We start from the raw sequence: 24875 nt of genomic DNA on the forward strand, positions 1-24875 counted from the left end.
CAACTCCTCCAGCACCTGCGTGGGAGCAAGCCCCCTCCGCTGGGACGGCCGCGCCGGCTGGAGCCGGGGGACTGTCCTGACATGGTGTTTGTGGAAGCACACGTTGCCTTATTAACCGACTGCCTTACGGTGCTGCTGAGCCCCGCGCCAGCAGGGCAGAGAAGCAAAACTTAATAAACACTCATGGTAACCTCGGCCTGGGCGGCTGTTTCAGGGCTTGTTCCTGGGGGGGGGCTCTTTTGGGGAGGGTGTTTTAGGGTTGTTCCTTGGGCAGACTGTTTCAGGGAGGGTGTTTTGGAGGGCTATGTCTGGGGGGGCTGTTTGTGGGAAAGTTTTCAGAGCTGTTTTGGGGAGCTTGTTTTGGGGAGGCTGTTTCCAGGATAGTTTTGGGGAGGCTGTTGCCAGGCTGTTCTTGGTGGGGGGCTGTTTCGGGGAGGGTGTTTCTGAGGACTGTTTTGGGGAGAGTGTTTTGAGGTTGTTCCTGGTGGGCTGTTTTGGGGAGGTTATTTTGGGACTTGTTTTTGGAGGGTGTTTTGGGGGGTTGTTCCTGGTGAGGGGCTGTTTTGTGGAGGGTGTTTCAGGGTTGTTCCTTGGGCAGGTTGTTGCAGGGAGCGTGTTTTGGGGATTGTTCCTGTGGGGGCTTTTCTGGGGGGGGAGATTTGCAGGGCTTTTCTGGGTGGGCTTGTTTTTGGGAGAGTTTTTGGGGCTGTTCCTTGTGGAGGCTGTTTCAGGGAGGTTGCTTTGGGGAGCTTGTTTCGGGGAGGCTGTTTCTGGGATTTGTGTTGGGGAGGCTGTTTCTAGGCTGTTCCTGGTAGGGGGCTGCTTGAGGGAGGGTGTTTCAGGGAGGGAGTTTTGAGGTTGTTTTGTGGGGGGGGCTGTTTTGGGCTGTTTCGGGAGGGTGTTTGAGGTTGTTCCTGGGGATCTGTTTCAGAGAAGGTGTTTTGGGGGGCTGTTTCAGGGACGGTATTTTGGGGCTTGTTTTCGGTGAGTGTTTTGGGGGGCTGTTCCTGGTGGGTGGGCTGTTTCGGGAAGGGTGTTTCGGGGGGTTGTTCCTGGAGGGGCTGTTCCGGGGCGGCTGTTGGGGGCTGCCCCGGGCCGGTGCCCGGCCTCCCCCGGAGCGGAGGGGGCGGGGGCCGCTCCCGCAGGCGGGTCCCGGTGCCGCTCGGCCCCGCCGCCGGGGCGGGGAGGGGCCGCTCTCCGGGACGAGCCCCGCGGCGACTCGGCGGCGCCGGAGCTTGCGGGAGCCTTCGCGGGACGTGCCGCGGTACGGGCCGGGGGCGGGCCGGGGGGTCCCGCAAAAACGGGGGGCGGCACGACAAGGGGGGGGTCCGGGCCAGGACGCAGGTACCGGGGCGGGGGGGCGGGGGCGGGACACGGGGACCCGGAGCAGGTTGGAGCCCCCGGGGCAGGACACGGGGACCGGGGCAGGATGGAGCCCCCGGGGTAGGATGGAGCCCCCGGGGCAGGACACGGGGACCGGGGCAGGATGGAGCCCCCGGGGCAGGATGGAGCCCCCGGGGCAGGACACGGGGACCGGAGCAGGTTGGAGCCCCCGGGGCAGGACACGGGGACCGGGGCAGGATGGAGCCCCCGGGGCAGGATGGAGCCCCCGAGGTGAGGCCAGGGCTGCAGGCTGAGCTGGGTGAGGCAGGGCCCAGCCCCATGGGCTCCCCCGGCACTGCGGGGTCCTGACCTGACTGGACAGTTTGGGGGCTCACCGCTCCGAGGGCGAGGTGCCGGGTGTGTTCCCACAGGGTGCGTTGGGGAAGGGGTTACTAACGGCTTTGAAGTTCATCCATTGCACCACGCCGAGTTCGTGGCTCTCGCCCAGGTGAGCGTGGCCCTGGTGGCGCGGTTTATTTTGGAAGGTGGCTGGTTCACTCTGGATGAGCGTTCCGACCGGGACTGAAACGTGAACACGATGTGGTTTCAGTGATTCACTCCTACCCGGAGCCCTTCGTGCTTTAGTTTGAGGAGCACTTTAATGTGGCAAAGCCTGCACCACCCACTAATGGGGCACCCTTCCCGCCGCCTGCCCAGGGGCATGTCCCTGCACATCCCGGTGTCGGTGCTACTGTCTGTGCCCCATGGTGGGCTGGAGTGGGCGACTAACTGGGGATACTGGTCTGTCTGGGAGGTAACAGGGTGAAAAGCTGGGGAGAGGTGGGAATGCACGTGGGGGAGCGGGCAGGAGGGTTTGTGTTGGATGTGAGATCCGGCGCTGTGCTGGCAAGCCTCAGCATGTGGTGAGCTGCGCCTTGACTCACATTTATTCCATGGGGTGAGGAAGTCTGAAAAATAAAAAGCCAAATAACTAACAAGCCAAATAAAACCCCATTGACAGCACCTTTCCTGGCAGCGGCTGTGCCCATGGGAGCACCCAGGCTGACGGCACCAGCCAGCAAGCCCGTCACTTCCCACACGAGCTTCCTGCCCTGGTCCCTGGCAGTAGCACTGGCTCCTGGCCCTACCTGCCCTTTCCATTTGTCCCCTTGCTCCTGCCCCACATCTCCCCAGGCTCCGGCCCCACGCCCATCCCTGGGGCTGCCTGGCCCCAGGCTGAGTCCCCTGGCCAATGTCCCCAGCTGCTTCCTACTGGGGAACCACGTGCTGTGCTGGTGGCTTCCTGGCTCTGCCCTGGGCTCCAGCCGCGTGTGACAGCCCACACCGCGTTTGGATTTTTCCTAAAGCTGTGCTTTTCTGGGGCTGGGATTCCTAACACAGCTCAGAGTGGACTGATGCTCTGTCCCCATGCACAGCCCATAGGGACGGTGTGCTTGGCAATTCCCTCTTCTCTGTTGTCCTTGGACAAATCAGCCATGCAAGGGCCCGTGTTTGTCCAGGGTTGGGGTGTGGGATGTGCGGGCTTTGGCAGGTGCTTGTGGAATTTCTTGCAGAGAGGGCGATGGCAGGAAAGTCAGCAAAGAGGAGAAATTGTGTCAGCTCTGTGGCTTGCCCACATCTCCCGGGGCTGCATTGTCCCCACTGGGTGCCACCCTGTGCTGCACTGTCCCTGCTGGGTGTCCTGCAGGGTGATGGGGAGGAGGGGACCACTGCCCAAGGTCCCCCCTACTGCTGCAGGAGGGGCTGTTTGCAGCCCTTATCCCCCGTGTCCATGGGAGCATCGTGGACCCCTGCTGTGGGGCCGCCATAAGTGGCTGTGGGACACGCTGCTTAATTAGAAGCACGTTGTCCGACAGAGATCCCTGCCTGCCTCAGGAGGGCCCAGCCTGCCATTATGGCTTGTTGTACAAAGCTGCAGCCCAGCAGAAAATGATATGTTTCCCAGCTGCTTTTTCTGTCCCGGGACCCACAGGGAGGGCTGAGTTCCCCAGAGGCAGGAGCTGCACTGAGCCTTAATGCTGATGTGTTTCATGGGTGTGTTTTTTCTGGAAAGCGGGGCTGAGGGACAATGTGAGGTCACTCACCTGTCTGCCCTGCCTGTCTGTGCCCCTGCCAGTGCTGCATGCCTGGACAGACCTGGCACGCTGGGCACAGTGGTGCCCATGGCATGGTGCAGTGATTTGCTCTCCGTGCTGGTAGCGTGGCTCTCCTGCAGTTGCATCTCCCTCTGGGCAACTTAAACCCATAATTTCTTGTCCTAACCGCTGCTCCTGCCCTCCAGTGGGCTGCAGCCCCCCCCCCAGGCTCTGTCTGTCCCTCTCCTGGTGCCTGGTGTGGCTGTGCCGGCATCACGGGTGCCCAGGGCCAGGTCCCACCAAGCCCCCTGGGGCTGCAGGAGTGGTGGGGCATTGGGGACTAGCCCCAGTCCCACTCCCAACCCTGCTGTGGTGGCAGCTCCCCACTGCCTCTGGGTGCTTCCCTGGACACAGGGTGTATCCCAGGAATGTTTTCTTTCCTTGGGCGGCAGATTGGAGTGCACAGGGTCTGCTCTGTGCCCTGTCCTGGGCTGCACCCAAGCTGACCGCAGCAGGGAGAGGCAGCGGGGCTGGGCTTGCCCTTGCCTGTTACGTCTGCACTTTGAAGCCAAAAGCGCTGCAGCCGGTGGGTCCCCTGCAGACGTGAGGGGCCCCCACAGCTGGGTAGGTGGGCGCCGAGGACACTTGGGGCAGGTAGGACTGGCTGGGAGACCCTGGGCTGCCAGGGGTCCCGGGAGCTGGTCCCAACCGCTGCCTGGGTCAGCATGGGACCTGCTCCTGTGCTGGGGCACAGTACCCTGTGGGAGACAGTGGGGAGGGACAGGCATTATTTGGAGATGACGTTGGGTTTTCCTTTGCCAGGTCTCCTGATCTTGTGGAAGGAGCTGGGGGTTGCAGCCACCCAGGCAGGCTGCTTGCACCCGTTCCCCCGGCCAGGGAGCATGGCAGATGCTGAAGACCCCTCACGCACCATCGGTGGCGATGCTGGGGAGGCCCCTGGGGATGATGGGTCCCTCCAGAATGACTCCTTCCCGCTCTCCTCACTGGCCAACCTGTTTGAGAACGAGGACACCCCATCCCCTGCTGAGGTGGCTCGGGGCCCCCCTGGTGCTGGGGACGGAAAGCAAAACCTCCGCATGAAATTCCATGGGGCCTTCCGGAAAGGTGCCCCGAAGCCCATGGAGCTGCTGGAGGCCACCATCTATGAGTCGGCCGTGGTCCCCGCACCCAAGAAAGCCCCCATGGATTCCCTCTTCGATTACGGCACCTACCGCCACCACCCCAGCGAGAACAAGCGCTGGCGCAGGAGGGTCGCAGAGTGAGTATGGGGATGCCCGTGCACCCCAGTGCTGGTGGGGAGTGGTGGGGTGGGGTGGAGGACACCCCAGGTGTGCTGGGTGCAGCACTGTGGGTATGGGGGTGCCAGGCAGCTGGTGATGGGGACAGATCGCCCCCATGGCTCTTCTAGTGGCATTTGGGGTGCTTTAGGTAGAGGGTGCCACACACACGGGGCAGCTCCCAGCCAGTCCCAGTGGCAGCACTGGGCTGTGCCATGCTGTGCTGCGCTGTGCCGTGGTGTGGGTCTGCAGCCCCATGGTGCCGTGGGGCCGGGAGCAGGGCTCCCCTTCCCCCTTGCCGGCGCTGTGAAAGAGGCTCTGTGCGCCCAGCCGCTCTCCTGGCCGGTGTGGACGTCTGGCTCCCCGGCATGAAAGGGCTTTTCAGGAGGGCCTCCACCCTCCCTGCACCAGGAAACCGGGGCCGGGGGGGCGGCCCACGCCTGGGCGTACAATGCTCATCTGTGCCGGGCACCTGGGGCGGCTGCCAGGGCCCCCAGCCACTGTCCCCACCCCGGGGGTGCAGCCTGGCTCGGAGCAGTGGGTTGCCCTATGCCTCAATGGGAGCTCAGTCCCCTGGGTGGGCAGGGATTCAGGCAGGTGGAGGGGGCTGGGATGCCCCACATGCCCCCAGCCCCGGAGATCCCTGGCTGGGGCAGCCACTCTCCCTCCTCCCCCCTGTTCCTGGTGCCTGGAACCAGCTGGTTGTCCCCAGCCTGCCCCGGTGCTGACAACTGCTCTGACCGGTCTGGCTTCACCCAGTCGCTGGAGCGTGGCTGAACCCGTGGCCCGTCCCTGCTGCAGGGCACAGCTGGGGGCCCGAAATGCTGCAGCACCTGGCTGGGAGCTGGCAAGGCACCCACCAGCCCCCATGGGTGCTACTAGGAAGTGGGATGCTGGAAGCACTGGGCTGCTATGGGTGGGAAGGCTGCCCCAGCCCCGTGGGTGACCCCAGCTGCGGGGTGCCCCAGGTGCCCGTGCCCTTCCCCTGTGGCTGAGCAACCTCACGCTCATTGCATGGGTGGAAACCGAGGCAGCGGCTTCATTTCCCATCACTGGCACTTCTACTGCAGGAAGCAGGCGCCGGGTGCGAAGGGGCCGGCTCCCAACCCGCCCCCCGTCCTCAAGGTCTTCAACAGACCCATCCTCTTCGACATCGTTTCCCGGGGGTCCCCGGGTGGCCTGGATGGGCTCCTCTCCTTCCTCCTCACCCACAAGAAGCGCCTGACGGATGAGGAGTTTCGAGGTGAGCACCTGGGCTGACCCTGCCCTGGGACCCCATGGTGCTGGGGCTGTGCCATGTCACTGGTGGTCACCATGTCCCCATGGGGATGGTGATGCACAGTCGTGGCTTGAGGGGCTGCAACATGTGGTGTGTGGGATGAGCTGGGGATTTGGCATGGGAATGCAGGGGTGCAGGGCTGGGCACCCCCATAGCCTGGGGGGCTCGCCCTGGCCAACCTCCCAGCACCCTCTGCTCCCAGAGCCCTCCACGGGGAAAACCTGCCTGCCCAAGGCGCTGCTCAACCTGAGCGGGGGCAGGAACGACACCATTCCCGTCCTCCTTGACATTGCCGAGAAGACGGGCAACATGCGGGAATTCATCAACTCGCCCTTCAGGGATGTCTACTACCGAGGTAGGGGGGTGTGGGGCCGCTCCTGGCCCTCCCTGGGCATGGGGGACCCCAGGGAAGTTCAGGGACCAGCAGGGACCCTAGGGAGGATGGAGGACTCTGGAAGGGCTTGAGGACCAGAGCACCGAGGACCCTGGGGAGGCTCGGAGGCTCCAGGGGGGCTTGGGGACTGGAGCAGCAGGTACCCTGGGAAGGCTGGGGACCTGGGGTGACTCACGGGACGAGGCAGGGGCTGACAGGTGTCAGTGGTGCAGGTCAGACAGCCCTGCACATCGCCATTGAGCGCCGCTGCAAGCACTACGTGGAGCTGTTGGTGGAGAAGGGAGCAGATGTGCATGCCCAGGCCCGCGGCCGCTTCTTCCAGCCCAAAGATGAGGGTGGCTACTTCTACTTTGGTGAGCAGGGAAGGAGCTGGTGGGTCACCCCAGGGGGACTGGCTGCACCCTGGGGATGTCCTGATGGCGGTGCAGAGGTGGTGGGCACCCTGATGGCATGATGTCCCCCCAGGCGAGCTGCCCCTCTCGCTGGCTGCCTGCACCAACCAGCCCCACATCGTGCACTACCTGACGGAGAACGGGCACAAGCAGGCGGACCTGCGGCGCCAGGACTCCCGCGGCAACACCGTGCTGCACGCCCTGGTTGCCATCGCTGACAACACCCGGGAGAACACCAAGTTCGTCACCAAGATGTACGACCTGCTCCTCGTCAAGTGCGCCAAGCTCTTCCCCGACACCAACCTGGAAGCGCTGCTCAACAATGACGGCCTCTCCCCCCTCATGATGGCTGCCAAGACTGGCAAGATTGGGGTACAGTGACCACCCCGGAGCCGGGAGCTGTCTGCCCTGCCATCCCCGGCTGCAAGGGCTGAGCCCCTGTCAGCTCTCGGCTGAGCTCTGTTGCACTTGGTGCATGTCCCTGCCAGCAGCGAGCAGCACGGCTTCCCACTGCAGATGCTGTTGGAAATCTGCACGCGCAGCCTATTAACCTGGCTAATTAACCCCCCATTGCATTCCGCCCCTTCCCTAATTAACCCCAGGCCCTTGGCACATCTCGCCCTTTCCTTTTCCTTGCCCTCATCCTCCAGCGGTGCGTTCAAGGGGTTTGTTAAAAATGTAGAAGCTGGAGCATCCTGGGGACTGCCTGCTGCGATGGTGTCCCTGAACCCCCGCAGCACCCTGGGCCCCCCTGGGGTGCAGGGGGTGGGTTGGGGTGTGCAGCAGCAGGAGGATGTGCCTGGGGTGGAGTGGGAAGAGAGCGGGATGCCCTGAGCAGGCAGGGGCTGGGTGCAGGTCTGCTTGCGGGTGAGCGGTCCTCCCTCCAGCAGATCTTCCAGCACATCATCCGGAGGGAGATTGCGGATGAAGATGCCCGGCACCTCTCGCGGAAGTTCAAGGACTGGGCGTATGGCCCCGTCTACTCCTCACTCTATGATCTCTCCTCGCTGGACACCTGTGGGGAGGAGGTGTCTGTGCTGGAGATCCTCGTCTACAACAGCAAGATCGAGGTGTGCAGGGGCCAGGGGGGACTGGGGGGCCACAGGGCCAGGTCCCCGCTCACAGCACCCGTATCGCACCAGAACCGCCATGAGATGTTGGCCGTGGAGCCCATCAACGAGCTGCTGCGTGACAAGTGGCGCAAGTTCGGGGCCGTCTCCTTCTACATCAGCGTGATATCCTACCTCTGCGCCATGGTCATCTTCACCCTCATTGCTTACTACCGCCCCATGGAAGGCCCCGTGAGTCCCACAGCACCGTGGTACAGCCCCATGGGCCAGCGCCTCCTGGCAAGGGGGTTTGCCAGGTCTCTGCCCCAAGCAGCCCTGCCTGCCCTGGTTGGTGGAGCTGCTCAGCTCTGCCCTTTCCCTGCAGCCCCCCTACCCGTACACCACCACCGTCGACTACCTGCGCCTGGCCGGGGAGATCATCACACTTCTCACCGGCATCCTCTTCTTCTTCACAAACGTCAGTGCGGCAAGGCGGGGGGTCCTCCATGGGATAGCTGAGCCCTCGTGATCTCCACGCAAGGAGTGACTCAAGGGCAACAGCCCCGTGTCCTGAGGCATCAGCCCCTGCAGCGATGCCCCCCCCGGACACCAGGACCCTGCTGCTCAGGGGCTTGCTCCCCGCCAGCTCCCCCCAGCCTCTCCCTCTCTTCCCCAGATCAAAGATCTGTTCATGAAGAAGTGCCCAGGCGTGAACTCCTTCTTCATAGATGGCTCCTTCCAGCTGCTCTAGTATGTGGGGAACCCCCAGGGCCTCCCTAAGCCACAGCACCCCCAGGCTTGTGAGGGGCAGTAGCCAGTGGTGGCTGTCAGTGCAGGGTCTGACCCTGGCTCTCCTCCAGCTTCATCTACTCGGTGCTGGTGATCATCACAGCGGGGCTGTACCTGGGTGGCATCGAGGCGTACCTGGCCGTCATGGTCTTTGCACTGGTCCTGGGCTGGATGAATGCGCTGTACTTCACCCGGGGGCTCAAGCTGACGGGGACCTACAGCATCATGATCCAGAAGGTCTGGTGGGATTGGGGGGTCTTCTCCTTCCCCAGCAGGGCTGGTCCTTCTATGGATGTGCGGTCCAAAAAGATGGCCATCCATGCTTTTTTTAGGGTTTCTTGTAGTTCACCAATGCCCTGTTCTCAGCCCAGCCATCCCTGTGGCACGGCTCAGCGATGGTGCCCTGGCACATGGCCAGGCACTGCGGTCCAGCACATCTCACCCCCCTCTCCATCACTTGCAGATCCTCTTCAAAGACCTTTTCCGCTTCCTCCTGGTCTACTTGCTCTTCATGATTGGATATGCGTCAGGTAGGAGCCTGGCCAACAAGCCGGGGCTTGGGGGAAGGATGAGCCCTGGGGCACGACATGGCATGGCCAGGCAGGGGGCTGTGGAGGCCTGGCTCTGTCCTATCTGCCTGCAGGCTCAGCCTTTGTCTCCTCCTGCGGTGGAGAGGGAGAGCGGCTCAGCCAGCACAGAGCCATGTGGGGGTCTGTCATGGGCCCCATCCTTGTCTCTGCCCCCACGGACTCGTCGGCCCCTGTCCTTCTGCCCCCAGCTCTGGTGTCCCTCCTCAACCCATGTCCCAGCAGCGAGTCCTGCAGTGAGGAGCAGTCCAACTGCACGGTGCCCGCCTACCCCTCCTGCCGGGACAGCCAGACCTTCAGCACCTTCCTGCTCGACCTCTTCAAGCTCACCATCGGCATGGGCGACCTGGAGATGCTCGAGAGCGCCAAGTACCCCGGCGTCTTCATCATCCTCCTTGTCACCTACATCATCCTCACCTTTGTGCTCCTCCTCAACATGCTCATTGCTCTCATGGGTGAGACCGTGGGCCAAGTCTCCAAGGAGAGCAAGCACATCTGGAAGCTGCAGGTACCACTCCGGGAGCTGCACTGCAGCACCCCAAGCTCCATCAAAGCAGCACCACCTGGCTGAGGGCCCCCCCATGCCTCCATCCCCAAGTGGCTGAGGGGTCCCTGGTGTCCCTGGCAGTGGGCCACCACCATCCTGGACATCGAACGCTCCTTCCCTGTGTTCCTGCGGAGAGCCTTCCGCTCGGGGGAGATGGTCACTGTGGGGAAGGGCACTGATGGGACGCCCGACCGCCGCTGGTGCTTCAGGTAAAGGCAGGTGCCCTTGGGAGCCCTGGGGAGCGGGGGGCCAGGAGCAGCTCAGCCTCTCCCACCACAGTGAGCAGCATTTTGGGGCACCGGCACTGTGTGTTTGTTTGCTGGGTAGTTTGTACTAATCTAGAGCCGGGTGGCATTGCTGGTGGTGAGATGGCGCAGGGATGCAGGAGCTGCTGCCCTGGCTCCCAGCCGCTCCGCGCAGCCCTTCCAGGTCTGACCTTCCCTGCAGGGTGGATGAGGTGAACTGGTCCCACTGGAACCAGAATTTGGGCATCATCAGTGAGGACCCTGGCAAGAGTGACACGTACCAGTACTATGGCTTCTCCCACACAGTGGGCCGGCTGCGGAGAGGTGAGCATGGTACCGTGGGCTGGGGGTAGCCCCTGATGAGCCCCAGGAGCAGTTTTGCTTTGGGGGTTAGGTGGTGTGTGGCTGCCCAGCGAGGGGGGAGCAGCCACAGGCTCCTGGCTCTGACAAACCCCCGCTGTCTCCACAGATCGCTGGTCGACGGTGGTGCCACGCGTGGTGGAGCTCAACAAGAGCTGCCAGCCGGAGGAGGTGGTGGTGCCACTGGGGGCTGTGGGGACAGCGGAGGCACAGGAGCGGCGGCACGGCCAGGCCTCGAGCTCCCTGCTCTAGCACGGCGATGCTGGGAGACAGCGGACTCTGCCTGGGCCCCGGCACGGCTCCGGCACAGCCAGCGGAATTGCAGGCTGGGCTGGACGGTGCTTGTCTGCTCCTCAGGGATTTGTGCAGCCACCGTCCCTCCGGCCGCTGCTGTTGCGGCAGGTGTCCAGCCCAGACAGGGGGTCCTGGCCCTGCCCCAGCCATGCTGGGGGGAATCCAGCTCGCACAGATGAGCTCCAGCGCCACTGCTTTGCTTTGCTGAGCCCAGGCTGTCAGCCGGGCCGGGTCAGGAAGCCCTGCTGTGGGCAGGGTGCGGCGAGCGTGGCCCCTTCTGCCCACCAAGGCCAATGGTTTTTGCCACATGTTTTTGCACAAGATTTATACAACTATTTATTTAGTAATAAAGACTGACCTGCCACCACCATCTCCTCCTGGCATTGACTGATTCTGGCTGGGAGAGCATTGCTGCAGGCAGGTTGCTGGGAGAGAGGCAGAAGCCTGCTGCTCCCCACGCTGTGCCATGCCTTTGGGCAGCGGAGGGCTACCCGGCACACTGAGCTCACGCTTTTCTGCAGATAACCCCTCTCGTGGTGCCCTGGGCTGCCTGGAGCCTGCTGCCAGCCTGCCGGGGCACTGTGATGGTACAGAGGGGGCAGAAGACCACAGGACCTGGGACAGAGCACCCTGTACCTGGTGAGACAGGCAGGGTGGCACTGAGCACTGGGTGGGGGTTGTGGCTGGCTGAAGCACCCAGTATTGCCCTCCAGGCCTTGGCTGCTTTGCCTGGGAGAGGGGGGAGCCTGGCCTTAGGAGCCCTGCACTCATTCAGTGGTGCATGGCCAGTAGTGCACAGCTGAGGTGCCCGGCTGTGGTGCGTGGCTGCGGTGTGCAGGTGCAGCGCACGGCTGTGGTGCGTGGCTGCGGTGTGCAGGTGCAGCGCACGGCTAAGGTGCGTGGCTGCGGTGTGCAGGTGCAGCGCACGGCTGCGGTGCGTGGCTGCGGTGTGCAGGTGCAGCGCACGGCTGAGGTGCACGGCTGAGGTGCGTGGCTGCGGTGTGCAGGTGCAGTACATGGCTGCGGTGCCTGGCTGAGGCGCCCGGCTGTGGTGCATGGCTGCAGTGTGCAGGTGCAGTGCACGGCTGCGGTGCATGGCTGCGGTGCGCAGGTGCAGTGCACGGCTGTGGTGCGTGGCTGCGGTGCATGGCTGCGGTGTGCAGGTGCAGTACACGGCTGAGGTGCCCGGCTGCGGTGCGTGGCTGCGGTGTGCAGGTGCAGTACACGGCTGAGGTGCCTGGCTGCGGTGCGTGGCTGTGGTGTGCAGGTGCAGTGCACGGCTGTGGTGCGTGGCTGCGGTGCATGGCTGCGGTGTGCAGGTGCAGCTCACGGCTGAGGTGCCCAGCTGCGGTGCGTGGCTGCGGTGTGCAGGTGCAGCGCACGGCTGAGGTGCGTGGCTGCGGTGTGCAGGTGCAGTACACGGCTGCGGTGCGTGGCTGCGGTGCGTGGCTGCGGTGTGCAGGTGCAGCGCACGGCTGAGGTGCACGGCTGAGGTGCGTGGCTGCGGTGTGCAGGTGCAGTACACGGCTGCGGTGCGTGGCTGCAGTGCGTGGCTGCGGTGTGCAGGTGCAGTACACGGCTGCGGTGCGTGGCTGCGGTGCATGGCTGCGGTGTGCAGGTGCAGCGCACGGCTGAGGTGCCCAGCTGCGGTGCGTGGCTGCGGTGCGTGGCTGCGGTGTGCAGGTGCAGCGCACGGCTGAGGTGCGTGGCTGCGGTGTGCAGGTGCAGTACACGGCTGCGGTGCGTGGCTGCGGTGCGTGGCTGCGGTGTGCAGGTGCAGCGCACGGCTGAGGTGCGTGGCTGCGGTGTGCAGGTGCAGTACACGGCTGCGGTGCGTGGCTGCGGTGCGTGGCTGCGGTGTGCAGGTGCAGCGCACGGCTGAGGTGCACGCCGATGGTGCGTGACGGCGGTGCACGGCCGGGGATGCGCGGCCGCACCCCGCCGGGGCCGCGGTTCCACTGGAGGGCAGCACACACCGTGCAATGCCGGTCCCGGCCCCGGCAGGCTGGAGGGAGCCGCGGCCGGGCCGTGCTGGGCTGCAGCCCCACACCCGGCCGGGCAGGAGGTCAGGCTGTAGGGCTGGGCAGCCCCGGGCCGGGGGGAGCCGCACCGGGGGCGCACCGGGAGTCAGCCGCTGGGCTGGGCACCCGCCCCGGCGTCCGTTTGCACCCCTCGCCCCGACCTCGGATGGGCACCGGCCTGTGGGACGTGGGGCTGCAGGATGGGGCCGTTGACCTGCTGCTGCCCGGCTGCCCTTGCCCTGCCCTGGGCAGGGAATGGGGCTGAAGTCTGGGGCCCGGGGACTGCCCAGCAGGAGCAGGACGAGCTCCCGGCGGGGTGGCAGCGGGATGGGCAGCACCTCGGCAGGATGCTCCCCATGCCAGCGCAGCGTGCATCTTTAACCATCACACTCCTTTTCTGCTCGTCTCCCTTCGGAGCCATCTGCAACAGTGTAGTTTCCTTTTGCAGCTGGACACTGTGTAGGTCTGGAGAACCGATTTGGGTGGGCGCTGGTGGCACAGTGACATGGTGGCAGAGGGCCTGGCCAGGGCCCCAGAGGCAGCCCAGCTCAGTAAGCATATGATATAGCAGAAAAGGGGACACTTCATCTTCAAACTTGATTACTCGCCGTTAGCTTTAACTGCACTGTCTCCGTTTAAATGTGATTTACATATATCTCTCATATTGTGGTTTAAGTATTTCCCCAGGGTGAGGGAATGAATAAGTTTCATTATCACTACTTAGGAGAGGCTGAGGTTTCAGCTCTCGGCTCACACTGCATAATCGAATGAGGAGCTGAGCCAGCTCCCACTTTAGCGCCGGCTGTTATTTGAATATGATAAACTTTGCTTTCACCCAGCTGGGTGGCTGGGCCCCACCAGACCTGGGGGAGTATGCTGGGGGAGCCCAAGCATGGGGCTTGGCTGCCCGGTGTGCCAAAGGTGGGCGCTGTGCTGCTGCCGCCCCTGGCTACGGCACTGGAGATGGGATTTTCCAGCATAATTGGAAAGAAACCAATTTCCAGCTTCCCACCCTGCGCTGTGCAAAGTCTAACGTCCCAAAGCTGTGGGACCATGTGTGCCTGGGGTTTAAAGCAGTTGGGATGCAGGAGGGGTGGACATCGCCGGGCCCCACACCATCGTGCCGGGCCCTGCAATGGCTTGGTAAGGGTGAGGATACCATGGCTGTAGCGGTCATATCCTGGCACAGGATGCCTCTGCCACCTTTGGGGCTGCAGGGCATGCTTTTGGCTCTTTTACACCCTACCCTGCAAAGTCCTGAGCTATCACACCCTCTGCCTTCAGGCATGGACGTGGAGGTGGGGGGCACCCTGGGAGCTGGCGGGCTAGGGGTGCTTGGGCACGGCCCCCTCCCGCCCCCCCTTCCCCCTCCGTGCCACCCTGCCAGCGATGACAAACCAAACAAAGGGAAGAGAAAAGCACTTGTCATCCAGAATGCGAAGCGCGGAAGCAAATTTATTTTTAGATAAACCTAAAGCTTAATTTGTGAAGCTAATATCAATCAAAATGAGAGATGGGGTTTTTTTAAGTCCTTTTGCAGCCATGCAATTTATACTGCCTGTCTCTTCTCCTCACTCTCAAACAGCAAAGGCGGCCGCTAAGTTTAATATCAGCCTCATGCATGCCTGCCTTAGAAATTATTGTTATTATTATTTTAATAGGAAGATATTTGCAGACCAGAAACAGCATCATTTCCCCCCGGTGCATTCCTGCAGCGCTCGTGGGGCGCTGTGCCCCACCGGGGCGAGGGGGGCTATGGATGGCAGTGGCTTCACCCTGGGTGCCAGGACACATCTCAGGGCAGGTCCCTGCCCCATCTCTAGCTGGCATCTGCACGGCCTTCGAGTGTCCAGGGACTCACCTGCACCCGCTGGAGCCGGAGCTGCAGCAGTCCTGGATGGAGGCAGGTGCCCACCAAGGAGGGACCCATTTATTTTGCATTACAGGTTTGAAGTCTTCCTGTGCACAGCGAAATCCTCCTCCGAGATGGAGCTATCTGAGGGGAGAATTAACCTGCTAAATAATAAAAATCTCGTGCACCTCTTAATGAAATGTAATGACTTTGAGACCTGCAAGATGGATCGTGCCGTCGCTCCAGCCGCTCACCCTGATTTATGGTGATGTGGGAAATATGGAGGCAGTGCTAATGAATCCCCCCCTTGGAGGGGGACCGGTTACAGAGCAAAGTTTCTCTTGGGGCCCCCAAAGCCCCATGTGAGGCTCTTTGCACTGGGCAACCCTGGCCTCGGTAGGGCCCCCCCTTCAGGAGCCCCCAGTGCATGAGGGGAGCCACGTGGAGGGTCTGCAGCCAGCACTGCCACCCCCCTGTCCAGCACAGAGGGACCCACCAGCACCGCTGTGCTTCGACCTCACATTTCATTTGATGTGGCATTTTTTTAATGACAAAGATCTGAGCAAATGTTTTCCTCCAACCGGTCTAATTTTAACATGCAGGCAGGCAATGGCACACACCCCACACACACACACAGCCCCCCTCCCGCTTCAGTAACATTAACCTCTGAAAATTTCCTTTTGTCCCAATTTCTCTTTGTTCCCTGGATCAGCTGTCACGCCGCTTGCTGCCGGTGACAGAGCGGTCCCCTCCTGGCATGCCATAAATATCGGCAGAGCCACGCGCACCATGGTTATGGCAAGAGAGCAAATGAGACAAATGGAGCCATGTTCCCTGGCTGCAACCGTGGCCACAGGGTGGCTCTGGGCACGTGGCTGTGACCCTGTCCTCATCCCCATCCCCATCCCTGTCCCCATCCTTGTCCTCATCCCTGGCAGGGCTGGGGGGAGCTGCACAAGGGCAAAAAACCAAGAATAATAAAGCTTTGCCTGAGGCAAACCAGGCCTCCGCCTCCCGTTACCGGCTCCCAGCCCACATCCACGGCCTTGCGGTGTTTTGGGTGTACCCCCCATGCACATCCCAGGCTGGTGGCTCCAGTGTGGGTCGTGGCTGCGCCGCACTGCTGGACGCCCGGCCACGGGCCGGAGCAGGCGGCACTAGCCCTGCAACCCTGCCGTGGGTTTCTGCCAGGACCAGTCCTGCAGCCAGCGATGGCCACGGGCAAGTTTGAACAGGAAGCGGTTTAAAAATTATTCCAATTCTGCAGGTGGATAAGTGGAAAATAAAGCACCCCGTGCCCTCGCAGCAGTGCCGGGGTCGCAGGCAGCCATGGGCAGGGGTGCGAGCGGGCAGCTGAGCCCCCACCCCCCTCAGACCCTCCCTGGCCGGGATAACCACATGCCATATGTCACTGCCACAGGACACGGGGGCTGGGGAGATGCACCTTCCGCCCAGAGCTATTTGGGATTTAATGCTATTATCCTAATGCAACTGGCTCATTGTTCAGGCTGGGAAGCTGCTGCCAGGGCAGAGCAGGGGGTGGGGTAGTGTGGGTTGGGGGAGCAGCCCCCCAGCCAGAGCGGGGGTGCTGGAGAGTCCCCATCCTGCCCTGGCACCAGGAACCCTCCCGCTGGGGGGAGCTCGGTGGCAAACTTGTCGCAGGTGATGGATGGCAGGGGAGATGTCACTGCTGCACCCGTGGTGGTCACCAGCCCCGAGAGGGGGGTGTGGGTCCTGACCCCCGGCGCCCATGAGGGGCGAGCATCCTGAGGGTGCGCGTGGGGCCACAGCCCTAATCCCCAGGGATCTGACCCACGTGCGCCTGCCTTGCTTGGCTACCCTTTGGGTGCGAGGCAGAGGCTGGTGCTGGGGCCGGATTAATGGCTCAGCGTTGTTAGCAGGTTATTTATAGGTGCTCCTCTGTGCCCTAAAAATCTGCGGGAGGGAGGCGAGGAGCGGCAGCGGGGGGGGGGCCCGGCTCTGGGGGGGGCCCAGGGGAGGCCACAGCAAAGCAAAGAGACTCCAGAGCACATGTCCAGCGATATCCTGGTTTTACTTTGGGAAAAACACCATCCGGACACACGGCTTACGGGTTTTGTGTTGGTTTTTTTTTCATTTGTTTTCTCTCATTTTTAAAACAATATAGTGCAGCCAGCACTTCTCACAGTAGAATATAATGGTCAATTTTAGTATAAAAAAAAACATTCTCAGAGATTTGTAAATGCACTTAGTGCTTGAACAGGCCTTTCAGGGATACAGTACCTCTCTTCTGAGCACAATCACCTTGGGTTTCATCAGGGTATTTTTCTTTTTTTTTCCTTTAAACATCAGAACACTTTGTATTTTGTGGTGCGAAGCCTTTTTTAAATGAATAAATCTGTTAAACACATAATTACACATAGTGAATAACGGACCATAATGAGCATTTTGGAACTGTTTTTTTTTTTTAAAAAAAAAAAAGAGAGAGAGAAAAGGAGGTATGTGAGTGCCCCTGGTACCGTGGTCGCCTCTAACCCAGAAGCAAGGTAGAACTGACAGTAAGGGGTGGGAACCAGCCTGGAAATGTAAGACCCGGGCAGGTTCCCAGGGTGCTGCGGGGTGGGAGAGGGGCCGGGGGCTCCCGCCGGGCACCCAGCATGGGGGCTCCAAACCTCCCGGTTGAGTGGGAATAGGAGCTGGTGGCCAACGCGGGGCCAGGGGAGAGGAGGATGAGGAAGAGGGGCGGGAGGAGACTCTGTAGCAGCCAACACGTAGATGTACAGCCTAGTCAACTAAAAAAACAAAAAAATAATTAAAAAAAAATCTGTTCAAGTTTTCAAGTGTTTTTCTTAAATAGCCTCCAGACTGTCCCCAATTATTAGCTTTAATCAAAGCAGTGCAAGTTACGGACTTCAGCTACAGGTCAGGCGCAAGCTCCCTGCGGCCGCTGCGCCGGCCGGCTGCCGGGCTGGCACCAGCTGCCGGTGAGCCTCCCAGCCGGCCGCGGCACGGGGCTCTGCCCTGCACGGATCCAGCCGGGCGCCCGCAGGCGCACAGAGCGGAGCCTCCTCTCCCTGGATAGCAGCAACTCATAGCGATTCCCTGTTCACATTCGTGGAGATAAAATGATTTCTGAGCTATATAGACAAGCGGTCCTTCGTCCTCAGCTTCCAGCGGGTTGCGGGTGTATCCAGTCTGGGGACCCCAGTGAAATGCCAGTGTCCCGGGAGCCCTTTTGGCAGCCGACCCCACGTCCCCCTCCCTGTCCCCCCTGCCCTCGCTGCCACGGTCCGGTACCCGCACGGTGCCGGAGGGGAGCACGGCTCGTGCCAAAGTCCTCGCCCTGGGTTTGGGAAAAAGCAGCATCGGTTCCTTATCTGTAGACGGGCAGGCGGATGTGGGCATGCTGGTGGTCCAAGAGCCTTGGCACAGAGACGGTCTCGTAGCCCTTGCCCAGCATCTGCTCCTTGATGCAGGGTGGGTGGATGTCATTGATGAGATACTCCAGGGACTGGAGGCTGCTGCTGAGGATGGAGGTATTGCAGAGCGTCTTGCTGGGGAGCCCCTCAGTGGGGGGCACCCCCAGCTCGCGGGGCCCGGCCCCCAGCTCCGGTGGGTTGTAACAGTCGCTGTTGGGGGTCACCAAGATGCTGTTCCAGGGAGGGGCGAAGTACTGCCCCACCGAGAAGTTGCCATGCATGCAGTTCAAGGGGGACGAGCTCACTTTCTCGGCCGCGCTGCCCAGGGCGTAAGGGCGTGAGGCACCTGCACACGTCTCAGGGGACTTGCTGAGGGCCCCCCCGCCGCCGCTGCCCCCGCTGTACATTCGCAGGTGTTGCTGCTGCTGCTTCTGCTGCCAGACCAGGTAGTCCATGCCCTCAGGGTAGACGCCCGCCTTGGGTCCCAGGGCCACAGCCGGGTTGGAGCCCAGCGCCAGCTCGGCACCCTTGCGGCACTCCGGCAGGACAGCGCCGGTATACGCGGCGGCACCGGGGAAGGCGCCGTGCTTGGCCGGGCTGGGGTTGGTGGCCACGACGGCCGGGCAGCCCGGCTGGGCACCCTGCGCCTGGCACTGCTGATTGATCTGGTAGATGATGCTCTGGATGGAGGGCAGGTTGGACGGCGGCAGGGCCAGGCTCCTGCCCGCCAGCGGCAGCACAGAGGCTGCCACCGTCACGTTGGGGGGCACGGGACCCTCCAGCTGCTTCTGGGCGCCGTGGTAGCTCAGCTGCCCGGCGCAGGAGGGACCTTGAGCTAAAGTGCTTGACGCAGGGTAGGGAGCGACGCCGACCTGGGCGGGTGACAGCTTAGTCCGCTTCCCCTCCGAGTTCTTCACCACGCTTTTACCGGAGGCTTTGACAATGGCCAGGAGACCCTGGTAGCCACTGGCATGCAGGGGGTAGGGGCTGTAGCGCTGCCCCGTGGTGTCGTAGCCATTGACCGTCCGGTTAAGGTGCTTGTGCTGGGGGACCCTGATGTTGGTGGGGAAGATCTTGATGGTCAGCGGGCTGTTGGCCACCTTCTGTGCGTAGGCGTCCAGCTCAGCGGGGCTGGGGTAGCGCGGGGAATGCATGGGTGCTGCTGTCTCACCTGTGGGAGCAAAGTGTAGGGTGAATCCGGTGCTGCTGGGAGGAGGGGGACCTGGTCCTCCAGCACCCATTGCCCCCCCCCCCCCCCCCCCCCCGGCTCCCACCCGCACCCGGCAGAAAGCAGGTCAGGTCACCAACCTGCACCCTCCCACTGACGGAGTCACTTCTAAGTGGCCTAAAATAAACTCAGTGTGGAGAATGGAAATGTCACTTTACCCAACGGGGGAATCTTTCTCTGAGATTGGATTTAAAGTACATTATACAAGCAATTTCATGGGTGCTTTGCGCTGCTACGAGAACCTCACCAAAAATGGAAAAGCATTGCATTTACCAGCCATAAATCAGCAGTTCCTATAATGAGCACAAAAATGTCACTTTTATGCAATTTTACAGATGAACAAAACTGGTGAAATTAACTGTGGTAACCTACTGGAGTCAGCAAAAGCCACTGCAGAAAAAAAAAAATTATATATGTATATATTTTTGCTCCTTTCAAACTCTTTCCCGAGCAAGTTTCTGCCATTCTGGTGTGAAAACTCATTTGTCGTACCCATTATACTTTCATTTGGAGTTTATCTTGAGTATCCAATGAGCCACCAACTGTGAAAATGATTAAATCTACAAAATCTATCTAATAGATGGAATAAATTAGGTGTTTAAAATCTCCACACACACACACACACACACACACACACACACAGGTGCATGCATACACACACCAGCACATGGGGGGGCGATGTTTACTCCCGAGCTGGTCCCAAAACCTCTGGCCCTGCGGGGGGACCTCTGCAGCACCCGGGGGATGCTGGACCCGGTGCCTGCCAGGAGCCAGGATTTGCAAGGGAGAGATGGCCAAATCGGGGGGTTTGGGGGCTGGTACTGCCCACCGAGGAGCCCCAGCCCTCCCAGGGCCCCTTCCTCTGCTGCCAGGCAATTTTGGAGGTTCCCAGGCAGCACAGCCCCACGGCACCCGGGGGGAGGGGACTGCAGGTGCTGAGCATCCTGCAGGGATGCTGGGGAGCGCTTTGCTCCAGGTGCCACCGGGACCTGCACTTCCTGATGCCACCATGTGCTGCATGGCCATGTCTCTATGGAAGACCTGCGCTGTCGGGTGCATTCAGCACACCTAACGAAATTGTTAATTTGTCCACAATGCCTGTCTCAGTCCTGCTCCGAGCGATGCCCCGGTGTGGTGCCTGCAGCTGCCTGCACACACAGGTGTGCCCGGAAGAACCAGGCACGGCGTTAAAACCAGGATTCAGGGGGAGGCTGGAGCGCTGGCAGCTGCAGGACTCTATGTCACCCCCCTGGGCAGCAGCACGACATTCAGGGAGACACAGGAGTGAGGCCATGGCCACCCTCCATCCTCTCCGTCAGAGCGGTGCAGCAGTAATTTAACAGGCAGAACAGCAGAGTGTTCACCAGCCATTCCTCCCATTAAGCTAATGTTATGGGCTTTTTACAGGTGTCTTAAATAGACATTGTTACTAACGAGTATATTAAGCCAATTAAAACTAGGGCCTTTGAGTAGGATTTAATGTAGCTGCTGGGAGGCAGGAGGCACGGCATCAGCAGTTTCCCTACAGCAGGACACGGGCAGGCGCACAGCGTCCCAGGCTGTGCTGCCAGCCCTGCCAGGCACGTCCCGGGCATCGATCGCCCAACCTCTGTAAAGCTCCCGAGCCCTGGGTGGCACCTGCAGAGCAGCCAGCGAGCAGCACAGGCGCAGGCGAGCGTGCACGCTGGGGGCCGGTGGGTGCAGGGGGCTGCGGGCAGGACCCCATCTGCCCAGTGGCACCGCACACTGCCCGGCACTGCAGCCTGCCGGCACCACGAGCCATGCACATCTGCATTCCCCTTCATGCCGGCACTGCTGTCCTTGGAGGTAGCAGCATCGTGAATACTCAATTAACATGACACTAATTAGCTGGTGACACTTGCAGAATCCCTAATGAGCCCATTGCACAGAAGCGCTCCTTTCCAAGTAAAAATAATAATAAAAGAAGGGGCCGTTGCTGGAGGGAGGGAGGTAGCATCACCAGTGGGCACCGTGGCTCCCCGGCATGAGTCACCAAAAGCCCATTCCCCGAGTACCAGTCTGTGGGTGATGCTTTTGTACAGCCCCATGCAGCCTTTCTGGAGCTGCCCACTGCTGCGGGACGGGCAGCGCTGCCCGCCCAAGTGAGCTGACCTTGGCTGTGGGCCTCCCACCCATGAACCCCGGTGCCAGCGTGGGCCCAGGGAGTGCCGCAGCCGACTGTGAGCCGGCCGGGGGGGAGCCAGGAGCTGCCTTTGTCGCCTCTTTGAGCCAGATGGGTTGGATGTGACAAGCCACCAATTCGGTGTGTTGTCACATATCAGGGTGACGCACCGAACCCCCGCCAGGAAAATTACAGAGCGACCGATTTCCTGGTGGTTCCCGGCGTGCTGGCGGCTGTGCGGCTCCGCCGCTCCCCCTCTCCGCAGTAATTACTGCTTTCTAACGGGCTGTAATTACTGTGAGATGCAAACTCTCCGAACCACTGCCGTCACCCGTCAGGCGCAGGCAGCCCTGACACCAGTCGCTCGCCGCCAGATTTGCCCCCTCCTCTTAAGCCTGAACCATCAGAGCCATCACACCGGGGCTGGGTGGGATGCACCACGGACCCCTGGCCGGCGTGGTTTACCTCCACTGGCTGCTGACACATGGGCAGGCTCAGTCAGGCCCACCACCACGAGCAGCCTCAGCTCTCGCTACCCCTAAACCAAATTCAGCTGCCAGCAGCATGCCAGCCCAGGGACAGGCACCCATCGACAGCCGCTTCTCCCACATGTTTTGCTGGCTCCTGGCTCCCTCCCTTCCTGGCATTCCCACTGGATGCGGCCGGCACATCCCCAGCTCCGGGCTCCCCCTCCCTCCCTGACCTGCTCTATTTTTCCAGCCTGCACTCAATAACAGCTAAATAATTGAATCTGCTCAGCAGCCAAAGATTTGTTTTGAATTTTATTGGAATTTTAAATTGTTTTGTTTCTTCAGTATTTTATTACTGTAAATGGAAAATGCATCGCCCGCAGTAATAATCCGATGGCTTTTTATATTACTCCGAGCTTCTGCTCAAAGCATTATTGGAAAGCCAGGCAGAAACGAGAAGCCATTATAATGGCAGCACAGGCTTATAAGATTACGCCTCCAGCTAAACAACTTTTTACTTTAGCAAATTGGCCACCAAACCCGGTTCGAGACACAGATGTAAATCCCAGACCCCACTGGTGCCGCGATCCAGAATAAATCTCGGTCTATGTGGGGGGGAGCTGCAGCCCCGCCGCGCCCTGAGCAGCTGGGTCTGTGCAAAATGTCCGACAGGGATGGGGATGCCCAGCATCCCCTGCATCCCTGGCATCTCCTGCACCCCTGGCATCTGGTATCTCCTGCATCCCCTGCATCTCCTTCATCCCCGCATCCCTGGCGTCCCGGAGGTCCCCATGCCTTGCCCAGCTGCAGCAACAGCCTGCAAGGGCCGAGGAAGAAGGAAAGATGGGGAGAAAGAAGGGGAGGGAAGCTAACCAAATCCATCCTTATGGCAGGAGAGACCAAGGCTAACCAGAGGCTAACGGTCCAGGGCTTGTGCTGTGCAGGAGTCAGCCGGTAAAAACCCACAACAGTCCCCAATTATCCCTGGCCCCTGCTCCGCTGGGACACAATGGGTGCAGGCAAAGCCCAGCTGCCAGGCCCCTAATTAACCCTGATTTTAACTGTACACTTTTAAAGACTCTAAAGCAGTTACAAAGTGGAGAACAAGGCAGGGTTAATAGCGCAGACCTAAATTGCAGGCCCGCGGGGCCCGGGCCCCATAGAAATAATAGACCTGTCTGGGCTGCTCAGCTGTCAGTCAGGCGAACAATTCAGCACCCGAGGAGCTCAGTGACGGCACAGGAGTGGCAGCACTGGGGCTCTGGCAATCAGTGTCTGCTCTGTTAAAGCAGTCATGAGAGCAAAACGGCGCCAGGAAAGATGCTCAGCACCAGGAAGGATGCTCAACACGGGGAAGGGTGCCTCGTACCAGGAAGGATGTTCATGACCAGGAAGGATGCTCGGTACCAGGAAGGATGCTCAGCAATGGGAAGGATGCTGGGCACCAGGAGGGATGCTCCACACTGCTCCCACAGCCCAGCTACCCCGGGTGTCCCCCAGCCTGGTGCCAGCAGCAGCATCCCTGGCTGGGCCCCCTCTTCCCTGGAGGAGGGTGAGCTCATGCACCAGCAATTTATAGCTTTAATTTTCAGGCCATGATGCTGCAAGAGACACTGTGCTCCCCAGGCAGTTGCCCCACTCTGGAAGGGGGAGCAAGTGGGATGTTGGGGTGCACGGTGGGGGTATGGGGGATCAGTGTCCGCAGCACTGCAGCCCTGAGCGAGGACTCAGCGGGGACAAGCTGAGTGAGGATGCAGCAGCAGCATGTGGCAGCTAACCGGTTAACAGCCGGCATGAAAGACATGCGCTGCCTGCCACAGACAGGCAAGATGAGCTCCCTCCCTCTCCTCCATTCCTTTGCTCCTCCGTGAGATAAGATGGGACAAACCTTATTTTCACACATCGAAAGCACTAAAATATTTTGCAACAAATGAAAGAAGTAATCTTGGCAGTAAATCTTTGTAACGCTGCCGAGGGCAAAGCTGTGCCTGGAAGCTACCTGGTGTCTTGCTCAGACCTTGCTTCCCCACGTCCCCAGAGGAGAAGATTTTCACCCTTTTCAGACAGGAGCTGCTGCCAGGGCTGAGCTGCCGCACGCCTCCTGCCATGGCACAGACCCTGGACAAACCCTGGGCACATCCAGGCTGCTCCACCACAGAGGGAAAATGTCAATAGGACACCCACCTCCCTCGGGGGTCACCCCATCCCAGAGAGGGTGAGACGGTGAGAGCCACCCAGTGGGACCAGGCTGCTGCTGGGGAGCTGGCCTGTCCGTGCCGGGACCTTCGTAGCAGCAGGCTGCTTCCCGCTGCCGGCACGGCCGAGACAATGCCAGCTCCTCCTCCCCATGCCGCGGTGTGCTGGGTGCTCCGGGTACGTCTGTCCCCACAGAGGTGTCCTGCGCCCGGGCAGGGTTGCAGCTTGGCACCACAGATGGGCTCGGGCATACCCAGGTGGGTTTGCCAGGGATGCTCGGGCAGGCTGCAGTGGCTGGCACTCTGCCTGCTGCTCGGACAGCCGTTCGGGAGGAACGCCCAAGGGCTCAGCCTTGGGTTTTCTGCCTCGAACCCCACTGCGATGCCCTGGCTGCTCTGCCCACCCTGGCTTCACCTGGTCCCATCGCCACATTTGCTCCCCGCGAGGAGGAAGGTGCATTTCCCGGGAGTCGCCCTGCCCTGCCAAGCGTCCTGCCAGACCTCACCTTCCCTCCCCATCCTGCCCTGCCCCTCTTACAGGAAAGCGCTGGTGTTTCTAGCGCTGAGCTGGTGTTTTGCTCCTGCTCTGCCTCCCCGAGCCGGCGGGGCAAAAGGGCAGCTATTAGGCAGGATTTTTAATTTGCGCAGGGGCAGAAGGGGGTGGGAGGGGGAGCGATGCTGAGAGTGTCGGGCAGAGGCAGGAGACGCTGGGGACCTGAGACATCACTCAGTGATTGGTGCGCCAATGGCTGATATTAAAAAATAATAGTGCTGCAGCCTCCAAATGAATTAAACTCTAAGAGCTGAGAGCTCATCCCCTGGCTTTGGGACCAGGCTGCCTGTTTCCCTTGCAGCAAGGAGATCCCAACGTCTTCCAAGCTTCAAAGCGCATCAAAAATCCTGTTTTTCTCTGCC

At 61.1% G+C, this 24875-nt stretch overlaps 2 protein-coding genes across 3 annotated transcripts in view; one reads left to right on the forward strand and one right to left on the reverse strand.

Moving 5' to 3' along the window:
- Positions 1-1186: 1186 nt before the first annotated feature.
- TRPV4 (transient receptor potential cation channel subfamily V member 4) lies at positions 1187-11020 on the forward strand. 2 transcript variants are annotated; one of them, XM_075110298.1, is made up of 16 exons: positions 1187-1264; positions 4242-4698; positions 5788-5960; positions 6199-6351; positions 6603-6743; positions 6856-7154; positions 7673-7852; positions 7925-8083; positions 8217-8309; positions 8508-8581; positions 8692-8857; positions 9084-9150; positions 9399-9715; positions 9836-9963; positions 10202-10323; positions 10469-11020. In XM_075110298.1, the coding sequence occupies exons 2-16, from the start codon at positions 4322-4324 to the stop codon at positions 10609-10611; spliced, it is 2592 nt and encodes an 863-aa protein (XP_074966399.1). In that variant the 5' UTR covers positions 1187-1264; positions 4242-4321; the 3' UTR covers positions 10612-11020. The 2 variants fall into 2 exon arrangements, with proteins under 2 accessions (XP_074966399.1, XP_074966400.1); XM_075110299.1 differs by lacking the exon at positions 6603-6743.
- Positions 11021-16612: 5592 nt separating this feature from the next.
- Positions 16613-24875, reverse strand: part of FAM222A (family with sequence similarity 222 member A) — a 31902-nt gene continuing 23639 nt past the window's right edge. Inside the window, exon 3 of the mRNA XM_075110239.1 lies at positions 16613-19095. Coding sequence (XP_074966340.1) covers positions 17879-19095 — 1217 coding nt within the window. The 3' untranslated portion in view covers positions 16613-17878. The remainder of the gene's footprint in view (positions 19096-24875) is intronic.

Source organism: Phalacrocorax aristotelis, chromosome 15 (genome assembly GCF_949628215.1).
Source record: "Phalacrocorax aristotelis chromosome 15, bGulAri2.1, whole genome shotgun sequence".
Lineage (NCBI taxonomy): Eukaryota > Metazoa > Chordata > Aves > Suliformes > Phalacrocoracidae > Phalacrocorax > Phalacrocorax aristotelis.

Coding starts and splice junctions, on each gene's coding strand:
- TRPV4 (XM_075110298.1), top strand. CDS start 4,322: ATGGCAGATGCTGAAGACCCCTCACGCACCATCGGTGGCGATGCTGGG. Junction 9,716..9,835: donor AGCACATCTGGAAGCTGCAG/GTACCACTCCGG, acceptor TGTCCCTGGCAG/TGGGCCACCACCATCCTGGA. Junction 9,964..10,201: donor GACCGCCGCTGGTGCTTCAG/GTAAAGGCAGGT, acceptor CCTTCCCTGCAG/GGTGGATGAGGTGAACTGGT.